Raw genomic sequence first — 19,000 nt, forward strand, 5'->3', positions numbered from 1 at the left:
ATATACATATATGTATATACCATTAGTTCCCAAGCTAACAATATTAGCTTGCACTAACCTGAAAGCTAACAGTCTTAACTGAGGTTCTCCGATCCATAAAGCGTCTCCGTTGTCCTACATTTTCAGTTGCAGGTTGAGCCATTCTCCTCACTGTCAACGTGCTCTGGTTTAATTTAAAATGGCTGATCATCAGATACTGTCCAAGATTAACCTTGAGGGTTGATAGAGCTCCTACAGCCTCACATCAGAAAACCTAGTGAACATAATCATTTACCTGATATGCTTTGTGGCTTTAAAGAAATGGCACCAGTCTGTGTGACAGTTTAATTTTTTTTTATAAAAATGAAATAACCTACAGGATTTTTACAACATCTGTTTTACAGTTGAAGTAAATGTTTATCAAATAATGTCTGGTGTTACAAGTAATCACTGTTTCTGCAATCACAGATCTATTAAAATACAGTCTAATTTAAAATAAATTAGAATTTCAATAAAAATACAGATTTTTTATGATTTGAAATCCATTTTTATATTTAATGAAGTCATTGGCAAGCATGTCATAGATCATCTATAATCTGTCAGGATTGCCGCTCTGACTGAAATAGTTTTCATTCAAGTGTAAAAAACAATGTATGTTTTTTTATTACTTTTCGAACTCATGTGGGCCAGTGTGAAGTCACCTGCTGGCCACCTCTGGCCCATGTGTCACCACTTGATTAGCCCTGGCTTTAACCTGTTTGAAATAGATGTGACCTATCAAGGTATTTGTGATTATTTGGTTATTATTTGGAGTTAAAAATGTCATTGAAGACGTTTTACTTTTTCTTATAATATCCCGCAAAGACCCCAGAGAAGGAGGTGGCTCGATTCTTTGGATACCAGACATTCAGAGAAGATCACGCTTTGGGAACAGAAATTTCCCCCTTTAAATCCTTTTATCATGTGAAAATTTATAAGATAAGGACTGGTCTGTGAAAACAACCTCTGAACATCATCATTTACACTGTCACTGATTGTTATGTATGTTCCTCCTTGCAGAAAAAAAAGTGTTTTTAGTTAAGACAGGGAAAATTTGATAATGCATTAAAACGATCCCTAACAGAGTTTCACTAAAAGCTGTCCAGTCATTCATGTGATGTTCAGCCAACAGACTGGCAGTGTTGTACAATATGTCGAGCTATGAGCACATGCTGAGATTAATTACCATTACACCAAAGAAGTTAAATGATTTAAAATGTTGATGCAGTGAAAAAAAAACTGAGTCTGGAGAAGTAAATTCCTGTCCTTCTTTAATCACGTAAGGCTATTTTTAAAAAAACACTTTCCTCGTAAAGCAAATTAAATAAGGGATGATACCATAACTGATGGCTTCACTCTTATAGCTTTGACAGCAAAAAAGTCGTTTTTCAATACAATGCAGAGTTAATAGGAAATCTGGCTCAGCAGTAAGGTTTTGTCATCTTCCTAACTGCAACCTTTTCATTTCCCACTTGGATTCCAGTTTATATACAGTCATGAAATTAACTTATAATGATCAACAATGAAGCGTCAAAAACCAAACACCAAAATGTTGTCCTTTTTCTTCAAATGGTTGCTGTTTCAAATGTTGACAGATTTTTCCTTGTAGTGCAGTTGCAAAATGCTAGAAAAAACCCTGCCTCGGTGGTCCAAATTATTGCTATTATTCTATCCTTTTTGTACTTATTGTGATTTCTTTGCAAGAAAATAAGTGAAATTTATGTGCAAAAAACAACTGGAGTATTTACTTGTACAGAATCACAGCCTGAGGTTGTTTGAAATCAACTCCAGAACATTTATGTACAATAAAGCACATTTATAACATGTAAAAACCATTTGCTGCTGTAAAAAAAAAGGGAACCATACTTTTACTGCTAGCTGTAACCACAAACTGCCCACTGCAGTATAATCCTGAATCCACTAAAACCAAAGCTGGGAACACACTTTTAAAACCTTCATGTGTCTCCTTCTACATCTCTTCTTTTGTTACCCAAGCTCTAATGGCTCAGTTTTCTTCTCTCCAACCTGTTGCAAAGCCATATCTGATTTGCCTCCACAATGTGTTACCTGGTGCCGCTCTGCAGAGATGTTCTTATCAGACTCACATGAGATCAGTTCCAGTAATTCACTCAGTGGCTAATCAGAGGAGCCAGCAGCGACTGCACTGACATGGTTTAATTCTAGCTCCAAAAATAAGAGACTGACTTCCAAAGAGTTCTGGAAGACGCAAGAAATGAAAGGCCTTAATTGAAGGAGTGCATTTCGCCCGCCACATTTTAAGCCAGCGTTTTTGTTGACGAGCCAGCAAAAAGTCAAACCTAAAATCTGACACTTTATACTAGGATCATCTTATGTTGAGAAATGACAACATTTTAGCTATTTTGTTCACACTTTTAAAAAAGTGTTATTGCACAATCACACACATGGCAGTTTAATCTACAAGTGCTCTATGTTTTGAAGATTACTTTTATCTACTGCTACAACTAAGTTGAGCTCAACATCTGTCAAATTGGCCAAGTTGTAGCCATTTTTGCATTTGCTCAGTTCGCTTAGCTGTGGCGGCCATCTTGCATCAGATTGGCTCTAAAACTTAATCAGTTCCTCACACATTTTTTAACGTTTAATTCCCAAAAAGTCAGACCAGTGGTTCATGAGATAGTTTGCTAGCAGACACAAAGAACTCGGAGTATGTGTCAGGGATGACTCTCTATTACCACAGCACATTTAAGTTCAATATCTGTAAAAATTTTTTTAGTCTTTTGCTATTTCAGTGTTTTGTAAGGATTCAGCTTTTGGCAGCCTTGTTATATCGACTTGGTTCGATGCAGGTCTACATCCAATATAAACTTTTGGTTTTTTTTTCCGTCAAAATCTATCCAGTGGTTCATGATATATTTTGCTAACAGACAAAGAAAAGAGCACAAACACAAGCCAAACCTTTTGACTTTTAACAGCAGGCAATAAGGGTCACAAGAAATAATAAGCTGAGAAGGAGTGTGTATTTTTTGAATTATTGTACGTATTCTTTGGAACTCTGTTAGTTAGATCAGGTTGAGTAAAGTAACTGTAAACCAGAGCAATGATACTGTGATGTAACACTCAGGCTGCCATAACTGGGAGGTGACTAATTAGCTACACATGTGTCCCCCCAGCCCTCCACCCATGTTGCAAAATAAATCATCTGCGACAGGAAAATGTGCGGCATGTGGCACGGATGGGTCATGATTCGTTTTACTGACGCTTTGGCTCCCTATAAATTAATCATGAAAGTCGCAAAACCCTGTCCCTCCTTAAAAAAACAGCGTAATGCTTGTTTGTGTTGAGAATTTCTTAAGAAATCTGGGAACTTCATATCATAAAGTTGAAAACAAATGTGGCAAAGCATTTCTACAGCTAGAACTAAAGTTATCACGTCCTGATTAAAAGTTTGGCATTTTAAATATTAAAAGAACACATTTTACGTGTTGCAGGCCATAAATGTTAATATTGCGAAAGCAGAGTGTGCTGAGCGAGTTGTTGTTGTTCTCTCTCGTCTAAATGACCCCATTAGAGTTGAGGAATGTTAATAAGCCTGAGTGTTTAGAAGAAGGCAGATTACTGCCCGTTTTTAGCAGCAGCACGAGGGAATGACATGACTTTATAAAACACACACACACACACACACACACACCCACACACACACACACACACACACACACGTGCGAATGTGTGACATAACTTGGTAAACTGACCTCAGACCTGCCAGCAGAATGTGGCCAGACAGTTAAAAGGCAATTAAATATTTTTAATATGCGTTTTAGAGGTAATGGATTAGGGTGGTAATAAAGTTAAACAACAGCCACATACGCCAATTATAATAAGCTTTTACAGCTTTTCTAGTCCATCCGAACCTGAGAGTTAGAGTTAATTATAATGTCATTATAATTAAATCAGATTTTAAAGTTTCTAGATCTCAGAGGTGGACCTCACAGGTGCTGCTGTGAACCTGCCAACTCTTAATTTCTGTAATTGTGCCTGTGTTGTTCTTAATATCACAAGTGTAAATCTATGATGCTTTTTGTGTGAGTTTTGGCCACGTTTTCGATCCAGTAATAACTGAAACTTTTCTTTACCTGCCCAGGGTTCTGATTGGATCCCCTCATTCAGGCCAGCCACTGAACCGAACAGGAGATGTTTACAAATGTCCCGTGGGAAGGAGGAACAATACGTGTGTCAAACTGAAGCTACCAGGTAATATTAGCATCTTTGTGTGTTTAAGTGGGTTTAGCTCATATTCTGACGTACTTAGTGGGATTATAAGGCAACATGGGAACAGGAACTGCATTTATCCAACCCATTCTCACTCCCAAGTCGTCACATATTGACGCTTTTGCAAAGCTTCCCTCAACGTCAGATTTTGACGCGCCGGGTACTCCCGTCACGTCAGTTACTGACGAGATGGGGCGAAGTCTGTTGTCATGTTTTCCGAAAGTGTAGAAAATGCGCAAAAACTGGCGTTTCGAAGCCTGAAATTACCTTTGTTAACTTTAGACATGCTGTTCCCTGACCGTAGTACCTAAAATTAACCATTTTTAGAAAATGTAGAAAATTCACGTAAACATGTTCCAAAGCCTGAAATTACCTAATATTCACCATGGACATCCTACCCCTGATCCCAGTACCTAAACTTAACCATTAATCGTGATCCCTCATGTTAACGTCAGACCCCCGACCCAAAGACCCCTAGTGGCGCAACCCGGAAAAGCCGCGGGCGTCAAGGAGTGACGCGAGGGGGGTACCCGGCGCGTCAAAATCGGACGTAGAGGGAACCTTGGAGAAAGCGTCAATATGTGACGACATGGGAGTGAGAATGTGTAGATTTATCATGAATAACATTACATTATCTGCATAAATGAAAAGATTAGGGATGCATAAACATAAGGATTAATACTTTATGCTGAAAAGCATTTTAAACCTTATTTTCAAATACCTATTAAGCTGTTTTATTTTTGTTTTAGGGCAGGGCTATTCAACTGGAGGCCCGTGGGCCACATCATGCCCACTGGTGACCAAAATCCGGCCCACCAATTGGTTCATTAAGTTCATTGATTCTGAAGCCCAAACCCTCGGTTTTCTATTTTAATTACTATTAGTTCCTTAAGTTAAACATGGACGTGTGTGGTGTACAGAAATGTCAGAATCTTGGTCAAAAGCTGGTGAAAACCATTTGAATGAAAACCCAAGACACTCAAAACTACAAGCAGTAGAATATAACTCAAGATAAGTAAAAATAAATTTGGCTTGTCAAAATAATAATTGTGTCAATTGTTTTTGATTTTGTTTTAATATCACTTCTTTTATTACATTGGGTTCTACATGTTGTTTTCATGATTAAATGTAGCAAAGTAAACTAATTCAAAGGTAACAGATCTTTGTAATACTTGGTTTATTTACATAATGATTTTAATTGCTGCTTGGCCCCTCAGCTGTTGGCCTGCACTAACTGTGGCCCTGGAGCAATTTAGTTGAATAGCCCTGTTTCAGGGTTAGATTAAAAAGGTCCAAGGGTCACTTCTGAATTTTCTTATGGACCATTCAAATTGTAAAACTTAAATATAAACTAAATGTAGACAATGTGCATCATTGTTTTTGCTTGTCAAAACAAATAGTGTTAAAATACTGCTAACTGAAGCAACACATCTAACACACAAGAGCCTGATTTTCACTGCAATGCTCAGCACACGAAAGACAATAGAAGTCGGCAGGTAGTTAAAACCCTCTGTAGCTGCTCTGGAAAATCTAAAAATAACTCAGATGAAACAAAAAGCAGATTAGATAAAATACTGCTGAGTTCAAAACATAAACTAACATGAGCTCTAGGACTTTTCCCATTTTCACACGATTTATCCTCCTCTCATCAAACAAACATCCACCGCTTCCTACTTTACAATCATCTGTACATATTTAACAAGGAATTAAAGGTTTGTTGAAACTCATAGTGTGTATGTAAACTGATAAAAGATAAAAAAGCACATTAGCTTACTCCACACTCAGTCATCCTGTGTGTAACTTTGATACTGTGTGTTCAAGTTAACTACATGTCTGGAGGATGTTGGCTCACTGGAACAGGAAGACAAAAGATAAACAGTTTTCATCTTTTCCAATTTATTGTAATTAAGCAGATAAACAAAAGTTAGCTGCTGATCAGCAGGCTGCAAAGCCCCCATTAGTGTCCCTCTGTGTAACCATGCAGGACGACCTGAGGGTAGTTTATACAGCAGGAGTGATCAAACAACAAGAGAAACAGTATCCTGTTGCTGGTGGATTTGTTTAATCTTGAATGAATTCGAAACTCCAGTTTAGTCTGGAAAACATCCACTGGGAACAGGTTTAAATTTGCAGCTGGAGCCAGACCGCTCAGCAACAAACTGGGAAAAGTTTACAGTCACAACAATACCAGCAGCATCAAACTTACAATTAAAACAAAGAATGACATTTTATCAGCTCAGATTGTTTGTTTCCTTTGACTGGAGCATCCCTGAATGTGAGATGTGTTGTCGGCTTTGTCTTCATACTGGGTTTACACTTTCCCAGTCCAGACCATAATGAGTGTGCGGTTGTTGTGTGTTGTGTTGTAATCTTTAACCGCACTTCCACCAAAACAGTAAAACTGAAAGATGTTTATGCCACGGTCATTAACTGTGATGAAATCCTGAAAACCCAACACCCATCAGTTTTAGGGGCTCCTTCTGAACAGTGCTGCAACATGATTACACTGAGTTTGGAAAACTGAATTCATATTACAAATAATCCCAGATTACAGGCTTCAGTCTGGTGGGCTAATGAGGGATTTTCTCCATATAATTTAATATACATATTTCCCTATTTGTTGTGCTTACAGTGAATGTTTAGTTATTATTTAGATATTTTAAAACCTTGGTTCTCTTGCTTTAGTTTTGAACACAGGGATGTAAATGATAAAGTCAGTAGTCATAAAGATATGTGTTTTCTACTTCAGTAATTAGCACAACTGATTGTTATGTGAAAACATCATCAGTAACATTTAATCTATTTCTTCTATCATTAAGAAGTCAGACTCATGAAGGAATAGTCTGATCATTTTTGAAGTGATGTTCCATCCAAGGTTATTACCTTTCAGCTGTGACATCAGTCATAGAGCAGAGTGGGGAGAAAACGATTTCATGTATAACTAGATTAATGGACATTTAAGTGAGATTCCATTTTATATAATTTTTCAGGCTTTTCAACTCTTTTACATTACATTAGTCAACAAAAAAAACTACACTTTTGCTTGACACCTTTTATTTAGTTTGTTGTATTTTTCTCACCCAGTTCATGTTACTCTTTGATTACGTGTGTTCTGAGCACAGCCTCTCGGACTAAAACAAAGATGCTAAGAGGTGCTGATTTATCACTTCACCCGATCTAGTCAGTTCAAAAGGACAGACTGTTAAATTCAGCAGCCTCAGCACCGCTGTCATAAACACAGCCTCTCACATGGGATCACAGACATAGTCTAGATGAGAACAGCAACACACTAAATAAACAATGTCATGCAAAAGTGTAGAGGTTTGGTAATCATCAGTTTGATGCTTTTGAGAAAGAGTTGCTTTTTAAACCTGAAAAATTATCTAAAACTTATCTGCAATTTAATACCCTTTAGCCTAGCATGATTGAAGATTTTTTCCCATTAGTAAATACTCAATATGTCACAGCTCATAAGAGGCTTAGTAATAACTAGTGTTCTTTCACATTGGTGTGAGAAATTGAGAAAGTATTGTTTAATAAATTAAATTTAAAAGTTATATAAAATGTCCTTGTTTTGGTTTTCATTAGCCCAACCTTGAGGATGACCTCACCCTATTTCGCCAACCTCCCTGCTCTATGATTGTTGTCACAGACAAAAATGTAATAACTATTGATAATTATTTGACAGAACATACAGTATTATGTCATTTTGAATATTTCAATAAACTTGAGAGTATTAACCAGATGACAGTTACACAGAAAAATCAGGGATCTGTACAAACATTTATTCAACTTAACTTACTAACTGCAATTGTTTCATTTCACATTAAACTGCCCTCTTGGGAAGCCTGATCCTGAGCTGAAATGGCATGTGAGTGTGTTTGTGAGTGAATGTGGATCCATCTCTGAAGGGGAAAACCAAAGCATTCCCAAGTAGCTAATTTTAGCCACATGTTGTGATTGCTTAATGATTCGATACTTCTGTCCCCCCACACCCACCCTGCATCATCTGTAGCCTATTTAACAGCCAAAAGCCACACTTAGAGGGACATCGTGGTAAAACAAACTTTATTTAACCATATGTCAGTGAAATTTGCCTTCTCTGAACCGATGCAAGACAGAAAAAAAAAGAGTGAAGGACTCTTCCTGTGGGAAAACGAGGGAGAAAGTTTGTTCAGCTGTTGGTCTTTTGTGCAGTTTTCTGTTTGTCTCATGGTGTTTATCGTTCCTGTATTCTTTTACTTTTTCAGACAACACCACTATAAAGAATGTGGTTGAAATAAAGGAAAACATGACCATGGGAACCACACTGGTGACCAATCCCAATGGAGGATTTCTGGTAAGACCAAGTGTATATTTTCCATAGCAGAGCCCCCAAAAAATCATGACACAGCCCCTACAAGTTCACTAGTTCATGACGTTCACTAAACAGTGCATTTCACATGCCATGTTCCTTAATTAGACTTCATGTCTCTGGAGAGTAATGGGATACTCTCCATCGACTGTACAGATGAGGAAAAGATTGAGTCTAATTAAAAATCAACTCCCAGTAACACTTTTTTTTTCAACCTGACAACTAACAAACGAGCATTTATACAACTTGCTAAATGGTCCAAGATAATTTGTGGGGAAAAAAAACTTAATGTAAGCAGATTGTGTGCAGCTGCATGTAGAGTTGAAACCTGAAACATGTTTAACAAGATATGTTAACATTTTTTCTCTCTATGTGTTTATAATCTTAAATTAAACAGAAGTAATGTGTTGAATTAGGGAATTTTCTGTAAGGCCTTAGAATGAAAACATATTAATATCATTACTGATTATTTACCTTTGTAAAAATGATCAATTTGTTAAGCTATCCATCCTGTTTTTCCTTTCTAGGTTGCTGGTACTCACATCCAGCAGCCACTGTGTGGGAGGTCGCACGTCCCCCACAGGGCCACGTAGGGACAAACAAACAACTATTTACAGTACACTCTCATTCACTCCTAAGGACAATTTAGAGTTACATATTTACCTAAAATGCATGCTTTTTTACCTGCTTCTTCCTTTCAGGGCCACAGGGGTCAATGTGCCCAAAATCAGCAGTCACTGTGTTAGTTGTTAATGTTTTGTTAACCTAATAGCGTACTTGCTTATAGGTAATTTTTGGTCAAATATGACTTAGGCAATTATGCTATTAGGCTAACAATTTGAAGTTTTATGCAAATCAAGGACACCCTGCAAAGATTCATCTAGTTCTCCATGAATTATTCCCAACGAATCTTCTACAGCAGGGGTAACAAACTCATTTTCTCTGAGGACCACTTGAGCATTATGTTACCCTCAAAGTAGTCCTTGGAACAGAGGAAAATTTGGTATCAAAAAAGGAACTAAATAATGAGTATACAGTAGGTGTTCAGATAGACCCAGAGTATTTACAAAAATATATGATAGCCATTTTAATTTGCTAGCTAAAGTCTATTAGACGGTACTTTTATTTTTCAAGATGCATTGAATACTGAATAATATGTATTCCCAATAATCTACAAAGAGATGCAAAAAAAATGTGTTGAGAATGGATTGAAACATTTAGGACCATGTGGGTAATAAATGTTTAGATGCAAAATATAAATTTATTTGCTTACTTCCAGTCTAAAAATGGACAAAATCTGGTGGCTTCAGAAAGAACGGGGAGCCCATAGCCTTAGCTGCTCAGAGGTTGTTAAAATATCAATTTCTTGTTTACATTTAAAAATCACCAAACCAAGTCCATTTGAATAATTAAAACTCTGTATAGCTTAGTTCTTTTTTTCCTTTTTCCATATAAAAGTTTACAACTATTCATTTTGTTATTTTATTTTGATACAACTAAATGCTCCTCATCTTATTGCTATGGCTGAGCACCGCTAACAAACAATAACGGAGCTCTTTGTGGTATTTTGTATACTGAAACATTTTAATACGTCCTTTTATGAACACTGAAAAGTACTATGTGTACAACTGACCAAATGCCAAATAAATAATACAGAAATATTATTAAAAGTAAAAGTTTTATTCACTGTTGAGTTGTGGAGAATAGCTGCCATCTTGAATTGTGAACTGGAGGGGGTGTTCCAGTTTAAATTTATGACTTCTAAGTAGGAAATTTTTTCTTTCCAGTACAACTGGGCTGCAGCAAAAGTAGACGGCAAAAAGGCAGCTAAAAAGAGATTTTATGTGGCGAATTAAGCTGACTGCAGCTACCGATTACTTTTATATCCTTACACCTAGAGATGGGATGTCATTTGCGGGTAAAATAATCAACTTGTATTATGGGAGATGTAGTTTATAATCAATGCTTGCTCTAAAGCAGTATTTGCTTATTTTAAGACATTAATATGTGTCTTTGATATAATGTATCTCACGGGCCTTGAGTTTGAAACGTGCTCTCTAGGAGGTGTAATTTTGTGCTTTCTGCAGGTCAATTCTGAAATGAGAACACTGTCATTTTAAAATCTGATTTCAGATTTCAGGGATCTCTGATGATTTAAAACAGTCTCTGTCCAAATCTCAGTTTGAGTAGCTCTTTTCTCTTGGGTTCTCCACTTTGCTCTGCAGTAACCCTGAACCTCTTCTCATCCATGACCTGATGGAAAATGAACCAGTCACAGACTGCGTGTTTGACTTTCTCAGTGTCTGAGTTTGTTTGTGTGTGTCTCCTGTCTCCACAGGCATGTGGCCCTCAGTATGGATACATGTGCGGCCTACAGCAGTACATCACCGGGGTTTGTGCTAACGTCAGCTCCTCCTTTCAGATCCTCAACTCCATAGCTCCAGAAGTACAAAGTATGTAGCATGTCAAAGTAAATATATGCTTCTTTTCTATGCAAGACATGATAGCATTTGTACAGACGTGTCTAACCAGGATAAGAGATCACTGTCTATCAAGCATAGCAGCACCACCCAATACCCAGACGTCAAACTCATCCTTCCTTAGACAGGACGAAGATTAGATCACTCTTCTTAATGTAAACTTGTCTGCCACTCTGTTCCTCCCTGGTCTGGCCCAGCCCAGCCCTTCTGCTGTGTTGTATGCCCAAGTTAGGAGACAGTTTACTGGACTGCAGTAAGTTTCCTTGGAAGGAAACGGCCGTAGAAAAAGTGCAAAGTAAACATTCTCCAGTCATTTGTCTCTTACTGTTTCTCATTTTTCTAAGTTCACTTTCTCTGCTTCTTTTCTATGAGAAGAAAACATAGAAAATGGTCATATAATGTAAAAAGAATTTAAATTTAAAAAATATATATGAATTTTTTTTTCAGCATTAGTACTGTACAGCTTAAATTGATCTTATCTATATTGTGTGACAGTAAATCGCTGACTTAATGTTTTAATGGATGGCAGTTTTTATGAAACTTCATTTTTTGTGCCATGTTTCCTCAAGTGAGAAAAGAAAATGATTGCCTTTTTGTGAGTTAGCATCAGAATAAAACCTAACAGCTCACCAGAGTAAATCTCAGAATGAATCTGTAAAAAACTCTTTGGTACCTCAGCAGCATACAAACGTAACTGTGAACCCACAACCCAAAAATCTGAAAATCTTCATAAACTTATCCAATGATTTAATGAACAGCATGTTTAAAGGAAGGGTATAATGTATTTTATTTTGGTTTGTTTGCTTTGTTTTAAAACTTAAATAGAAGAACAACTATTGCAAAAGCCAAAAAGGCTATTGTTTTATTTCAATGGTTGAAGCAAAGACAAGTTCACATTTTGTTGGTGCAGTTAGGGACCTTCTGACGAACTCCAGGTGCATTAGCATCTTCAAAAGTTGCGTTCCATACAAAACCCCTTGACACTCAAAACAGAGTAAAGTGGAGCTCCATGATGACGCAAAGCACTGCTGATTTCAGTGCGTTCTCTCAAAAAATATTACAATCAATGCAGGTTTGAGTTACCAAAATCTTTAATAATGGTTTCCATTTTGAAGCAGCCTTTCAGCCGCTTTAAACTCTTTTTCTTTGACAACTTCCATCATTTCCAGCATTGCTACATTTTAAAACAACAATCGTAAATTTTATTTTGGCTTTAAATTGTTGTGGCAAACACTAAGGGTTTTTAATTAGTTTTATTTTATGTTTAAGTTTTAAAAACGTAAAAATAAGAAAACAACATGATCATTTTCTTTTTGTGATTTTGTTTTGAAATGGATAAACCAAATAACAAACCATACGAATTCCTCTGCCCCATTGTTATTGCAATTTACTTTGGAGTCACTGTGTTGCAGAAGAAACACAGAATAGGACAGGATGTCTTAATCTAGATTACAGAACAAAATCAGTAGTCTAATGTGTTTATTTGGACCAGTTTAAAAATTGAAGGAATAGGTCAAATCGCTCCATTCAGTATGCCTCATTGTTTACAACAACAAAACAAACTAAATTAAACTTGATATTAACTGTATTTTTCTTGCTTTTCCCCTAGGCTGTTCAAATAAACTGGACATTGTGTTTGTGCTGGATGGGTCCAACAGTATCTACCCATGGTCAAGCATTGTCGACTTTATGTGCCGTTTCCTGGAAAAAACCCATTTTGATCCTCAACAATCACAAGTCAGTTTAATTAGTCAATTTCAATATAAACCAATGAGTAAAACACAATATAATGAATGAGACTTATAATGTGTAATCCACACGAAAAGATATTAATTTAAGGGATTGTGTTAGCTGATTATTTAGTTTTTGATAATTGATTATTTATTATGGGAATTCTTACAAGTTGTAACAAAATTTTACGTCTGTAGTGATATTTTCATCCTATGTTATGTCAAGCCCTACCTTGATTGTGTTTTTGTCAACTTGGTAGTTTTTATTATTACTGTGTTGATCTGGTCTGAAAGTCGCAGAATTCTCCACAGGAAAAGTCTTCTCATTGTGCAGTCTGGTGGGTGAAAGTCGCATCTTCCACAACTCAGATCGTTCCACAGATTGTTTTGGTGCATCGACTCCACCAGACTGAGCCACATCCTCTGCAGACCTCCTGGGAGGGCCTGGCGAGGAGAGAACAGCACTAAAGAAAAAGTGGATTAGATGTAAAAGAACAAAATCTGTGTTTGTGTGTTTTCAGGTGGGCATAGTATCTTATGGTGAGGATGTTACTCACCAGGTCAACCTCAGCCAGTTCCATAACAATTCTCAGCTGCTGGAATTTGTCAAAGCACTTCCTCAGCATGGAGGTACAAAGACCCACACCTTCTTAGCCATCGAGACTGCAAGGTATGCAACAATTGTCCCTTTTATTCATTCATTATGTCATGACTTGTTATAAAATGTCACGTTTCTTCTTTTGTTTGTCTTGTCCTTTTTTGTACCTATTCAGGAAGGAGGCATTTACCCCGGAGAGGGGTGCACGACCTGATGCAAAGAAAGTCATGGTGATACTGACTGACGGAGAATCACATGACAATCATAAACAAGATGCGGTCATCCGCGACTGTGAGAATGATGGAATCTTGAGGTTTGGCATTGCTGTGAGTACAAATTGTTTTTGTAGCATCAAAGATTTTGGATCAGTTTGGCAAGTATTAAGTCCACAATAAGTGTGAACAAGTCATCTAAAAATGCATTCTCTTCTAATGATCCATCTATGTTGTAAAACTATACTATTTTGCAAGGGGTGGTACAGGGGGGCCAAGACATTTTTTTTTACTAATACTCCGGATTTGTAAATTCAAGATGGCCACAACAGCTAAATCCAAATGGTTTTATATCAACTGTTTTAAGAAAAAATAAAAGACCATATTCATGTGAACAAGGAAAAACAAAAAAAAAAAAAAAATACTGAACATAACTTATTCAGCCATTTTTATAAGTATACAAATTACTTTGAGCATGCTTTTCACAAAGCTGAATATATAGTGTAGAAGTAGATAAACACAATCTTAACCAAAGTCTAAATGCAAATCAAAAATTCTGAATACCCACCACAGCTGAATTTGAATGCCATTCTGAGACTTACTGAGATGAAATTTGTTGTGGAATAGCTAAGAATGATCACATGCTGATTGCCAATGCTAATCCCAAATTATGCTAACCATTAATTCTAATGCTAATTTAACAAAGGGCTTTAATTAAACCATTTTTAAACAAACACAGCTAAAAAATAATATAGCATCCAGTAGTATCGGAGAACAAACTAACAAAATCTAAATGCAAATACAAAATCCAGGATCCTCGCATTCTTGTCAATTATTTGGGAGTGGCAACTGGGGTGGCCAATCAGGTGTCAGAGGTGGCACTTGTTGTCCCAACCACCCCTCTTCTCCTTCACTGCTACACTGAAATATTACTACTACTAAATAAATAAATAATACTATCTGTCTGTATAAACATCAAATCAAATGAGCTCCTTTGACAACCTTTGGACTGTTTAAATGATTTAGTCACCCAGGTGAATGTGATTAAACTCTTTGGAGACTAAGTCATAGTTTTGTTTTTTGTTCTTTCAAGGTTCTGGGATACTACAGGCGTAGCAATGGAAGTGAAGAGCAGGTGGAGAAGTTTGTTAATGAAATTAAATCGATTTCCAGTAAGCCAGTACACGATCACTTCTTCAACGTATCTGATGAGTTTGCCTTGGTGAATTTTGCGGACACGCTGGGAGAAAAAGTCTTTGCCTTGGAAGGTAAATACAGAAACACATTTTCACAACATCTGACTTAAGTGCTAAGAGTTTTACTACTATTTCTAGCTCTACAAATGTTAATTTTGCGACTTTTACAGTTGCTAATTCTGCTAATGCTAATATGACTGATTTAGCATTTTGCTACTTTTACTTGTTTTCTTGCCTTTTGCTAAAGTTTTACAATTTTAGGATTAGGCAAATGACACATTATGTCATTAAGTCCCCCCCCCCCCCCCCGTGGAGCTGTCTCATATTATGGAGGGACTGAGTATAGGTGTTATATGGCATTTGACAAATAGTCAATGCAGGTTCCTTAATAATCTGCATGCCTGCGATTTTTGGTATTTCAGTTAATCTTTAGAACTGACATCTTCAGGAAAATTTATTTTCAACTCTCCATCTTCTAAACTTTTTTAGCTGGGTGAGAAATAAAGTGGATCGCAAGATGATTCTGGAAAAACACAAGCATTCAAGTTCCCTAAATCTTTCTCTGTGGCTTTAACTGTATGTTTTTTTTATCTGTATTTTGTTGTGTTTCAGTAGAATCTTTAGGACAGACAGGTCTTTCAGGAAAATATGATTGAAATTGTTCATCTTTTAACTCTGCTTCTTTGTGTTTGATTTCCTATTATATGGCTTTTTGGTAAATTATAGTTGATGCAGTTCCTTCACTCTTGTGTCTGTAGTTTTCTGTACTTTAGTTAAATCTTTAGAACTGCCAGATCTTGCAGAAAAAAAATACTTTCAACTCTCCATTGCCTATTGCTAGTTGTGAATAAAAGTGGCTCATGAGATGATTCTTGGAAAATGTTCAGGTGTCCTCTTCTTTTGGTATTTAATAATATGCTTGTAACTTGTGTTACACACACCAAACAGCTGTAAAGTAGTAGTTTATCATTTTTAGTTAGAATAAAAAGTTTATTGGGGTGAACAAATGTACGTTCCTTGTACAAGTTTGTTTCTTTAAAATAAGATAATTTTATAAATCTGTAAAGTATTTAGCAAATCTATTACATGATGTTTCAGTTTTTGTAGTTTATTAAACTAAATCAAAATGTTTCTTCCTCAGCAACGTCTGGGAATCATACTTCCTCCTTTGAGATGGAGATGTCCCAAACTGGATTTAGTGCACATTCCTCTAAAGTAAGTACAATTCAAATAATTCTATTGATAAATACCTAATTTAGTGTTTGAAAAGTTAGTTGATTGATTTTATGAATAACTGATTTATTTTGTAAACCACAGATTTACAGATAAAAATACAAGACTAAAAGTAATAATTAAGGCAACAGTTATATAACTACTGAACTAACACTTCCTGTAGTTTTGTCTCTATTTCAGCCCTTTGATGATTCACTCAGTCAGTAAAAGATGACAGACTCTTTTCTATGTGTTCCTGGTTGTGTGTTGTCTGCTCGCATTTGAGTCAGAATGAGAAGCGACGCCCTGAGAGGCTGACGATAGATGCTTGTTGATTTAGCCTCCTCATACGCCACTTAAATTCATTTCATAGGTATTTCCTGTGTTAGTTTTAAAACAAACAGGATCCTTTCTTACGTCTCTTCCTGTTCCTGACTCACGACTATCACCTCCTCTGTCACTGTGCACATTGTCTCTGGGCCTGAGGTGGCTTCCATCAACCAGACAAAACAAGTCCATCTATCGAGGGTTAAACTTGTGACCTCACACTTTAAAGGCCATAGTGTAAAAAAAGTGCCATGAATTTCACTGTGTTCTAATCATCGGTATTTGACCCCCAAACCATCCAGTTATATGAAATTGGTGCTTTTAGGAAACAGAGATTTATTGACAAATCATTTTTTCAGTTTTTTTATATTCTATCTCTCACTGTTAAAATTAACACACCCTTAAAATTATAGACTGTTAATGTGTTTCTAAGTGGGCAAACTTGCAAAATCAGCAAGGGATCAAATACTTATTTCCTCCATTGTATATGGACCCATGGCATTGTCCTAATTTTCCCTGCTTCAGGACATCGGAACTTCTCACCATTATTGAAGGAGAATCTAGCTCCTCTTTCAAGAAAAATCTTTTCAATTACTTGAATCCGTGATCTCATGGTTTTGATCCCTACACAGAGTTCAGGTAGGACTGTCGGTAAACAAGCTTTGCCTTGCAGCTCAGCTCCCTCTTTACTACAATGGACTGGCACAAAGTTCACAATACTGCAGATGTTGCACCAACCCATCTATCAAACTTGGAACTCATTCTTCCCTCATTCATGAACAAAACCCTAAGATACCAAAACTCCTCCACTTGAGGCAGAACCTCAACCAAATATTAGTCACAGTGTCAGTTTTTCTAAACAAGTCTTACCTGTGTAATACCCCGCCCACCCAAGTTTTAGACAAAAACTAGACTATTTAGACAACCCTTGATCCTTAAATAAAACATCTCATTGCTTTGACATCTTGTGTGTTTCCTCTCACAGGAGGGTTTGTTACTGGGAGCAGTTGGAGCGTATGACTGGAATGGAACGGTGGTGATGCAAACTGACAAAGAAACCATCATCCCTAAAAAAAATCAGTTTTATGATCCAAAGCATGAGGCCGGGTATGAAGGACTAGCTGGGTACCTTGGTGAGTTCAACAGGATATAAAATACTGTGTTTTCTAACTCAGCTCCATCATACAGGAAACACAACATACAGTAACTGCAAATATTAAAATATTGCGAACTATAAAGTCATAATAAACATTATAATAACTGACTTTGTGTTCAGTTTAGATCAGTAGTGTCCAAAACTTTTAGTTTTAAGTCTACAAAGTGACTTGTGACCCTAACTATAGCTGGGAAAAAACTCTATTAATAAGGCATTTCACAATGAGTCTGTTAGCCACTATATAATTTGTTTATCCTTATATAATAACAGTTTTTGCTACTTTATGACAATTAAAGCTAATAGTGTCATTGGTAATCTTTTCAAAAATTAATTGATTCCTTAGTGTAAACACCAGGCAACATTGCATTTTGAAGACCTTGTGCCAACACATTGCAAACAAACAACAAACAATAAATTTAATTTAGAAATATATTTGCATATAAAAGTCAACAAAAATGATCTGATCACATGTTGCCCAATTATACACATCAAATCTGTAACTGTAAACTGATCAAAAAGGGACAGCTGTACATGCTATATTATTGAGCAGCAGCATGAAATAATCTTAAACTATTTTTGCTACTTTAAATTTTTAGGAACTATAATAAAAAATACATTTCCCTGCTTCAGGGAGTTAAGTGAAATTCTACAGCTGCAGTTTGAGTTGCGAGGAGGATGAAGATATACAATTTGTCAACATGACACCAGACTCTTCTCTCTCCTTATGTGTCCCATAAATAATGTTCTGTATGCAGGCTCTTCTCTCTGCCCCGCTGCCTTTTATGGTGTGTAAAGCAATCGCATCATCTTAATATCAAATTATTTAATCAACATGTCATTAGATGGAGCACTGGTTGGTTCGGGCTGTAAACTCAGCTGTTGGCACATGCTCGAACTGCAGCTGTCGGAGCTCCTGTGTTCTTTGTGTTCTTTTCTGAGAAGTTCCTGCCAGTTTCCACTGGTATTATGCACTTTAACTAACAAAAGCAGACATAAACAGACATTCAAAAAAGGATTTAAAAACATCACATACAGAACTGAAGCACATTGTTTGATGATAAAAAATTTTCTAATCCGTACATGACGATCTCTGTTTGTGTTAGAATGGGATTGTAACACTGTGTTTAAATTCTTTCTGGCAGGATATGATGTCCAGTCTGCCTCCACTCACAAAGGAGTTCTGTACATCAGTGGAGCACCGCGGTACAACCACACAGGCCGTGTTGTTATCTACCGTATAAAAGAGGGCAACATCGTTGTTTCACAAATACTGAAAGGAGAACAGGTGAATGTCAATCATCGCTTCCAACGTCAGTAACTTGTGCACATTGGTTCTCAGTGTGCATCTTGAGAAAGGTTAAAACTATTCCTTAAAGGGGCAATGTCATGTAAAATCAAYTTTTTTGAGTTTTATATCATGTTATAAAATTATACTCTCAAAAAAAAAAAACATGCCCAAAGCCTTGCTT

At 36.6% G+C, this 19,000-nt stretch overlaps 1 protein-coding gene across 2 annotated transcripts in view; it reads left to right on the top strand.

Annotated features, from left to right (window-relative positions):
• The window catches only part of itga1 (integrin, alpha 1), a 61,157-nt gene that overhangs the window by 23,963 nt on the left and 18,194 nt on the right, over positions 1 to 19,000 (top strand). For both annotated transcript variants that reach the window (XM_014006504.1, XM_014006505.1), the window contains 10 exons: positions 4,139 to 4,248; positions 8,517 to 8,605; positions 10,959 to 11,073; positions 12,710 to 12,837; positions 13,352 to 13,500; positions 13,604 to 13,754; positions 14,734 to 14,908; positions 15,978 to 16,051; positions 17,361 to 17,508; positions 18,674 to 18,816. In XM_014006504.1, the coding sequence (XP_013861958.1) occupies positions 4,139 to 4,248; positions 8,517 to 8,605; positions 10,959 to 11,073; positions 12,710 to 12,837; positions 13,352 to 13,500; positions 13,604 to 13,754; positions 14,734 to 14,908; positions 15,978 to 16,051; positions 17,361 to 17,508; positions 18,674 to 18,816 (1,282 nt within the window). The remainder of the gene's footprint in view (positions 1 to 4,138; positions 4,249 to 8,516; positions 8,606 to 10,958; positions 11,074 to 12,709; positions 12,838 to 13,351; positions 13,501 to 13,603; positions 13,755 to 14,733; positions 14,909 to 15,977; positions 16,052 to 17,360; positions 17,509 to 18,673; positions 18,817 to 19,000) is intronic.

The sequence above is a fragment of the Austrofundulus limnaeus genome, unplaced genomic scaffold (genome assembly GCF_001266775.1).
Source record: "Austrofundulus limnaeus strain Quisiro unplaced genomic scaffold, Austrofundulus_limnaeus-1.0 Scaffold36, whole genome shotgun sequence".
NCBI lineage: Eukaryota > Metazoa > Chordata > Actinopteri > Cyprinodontiformes > Rivulidae > Austrofundulus > Austrofundulus limnaeus.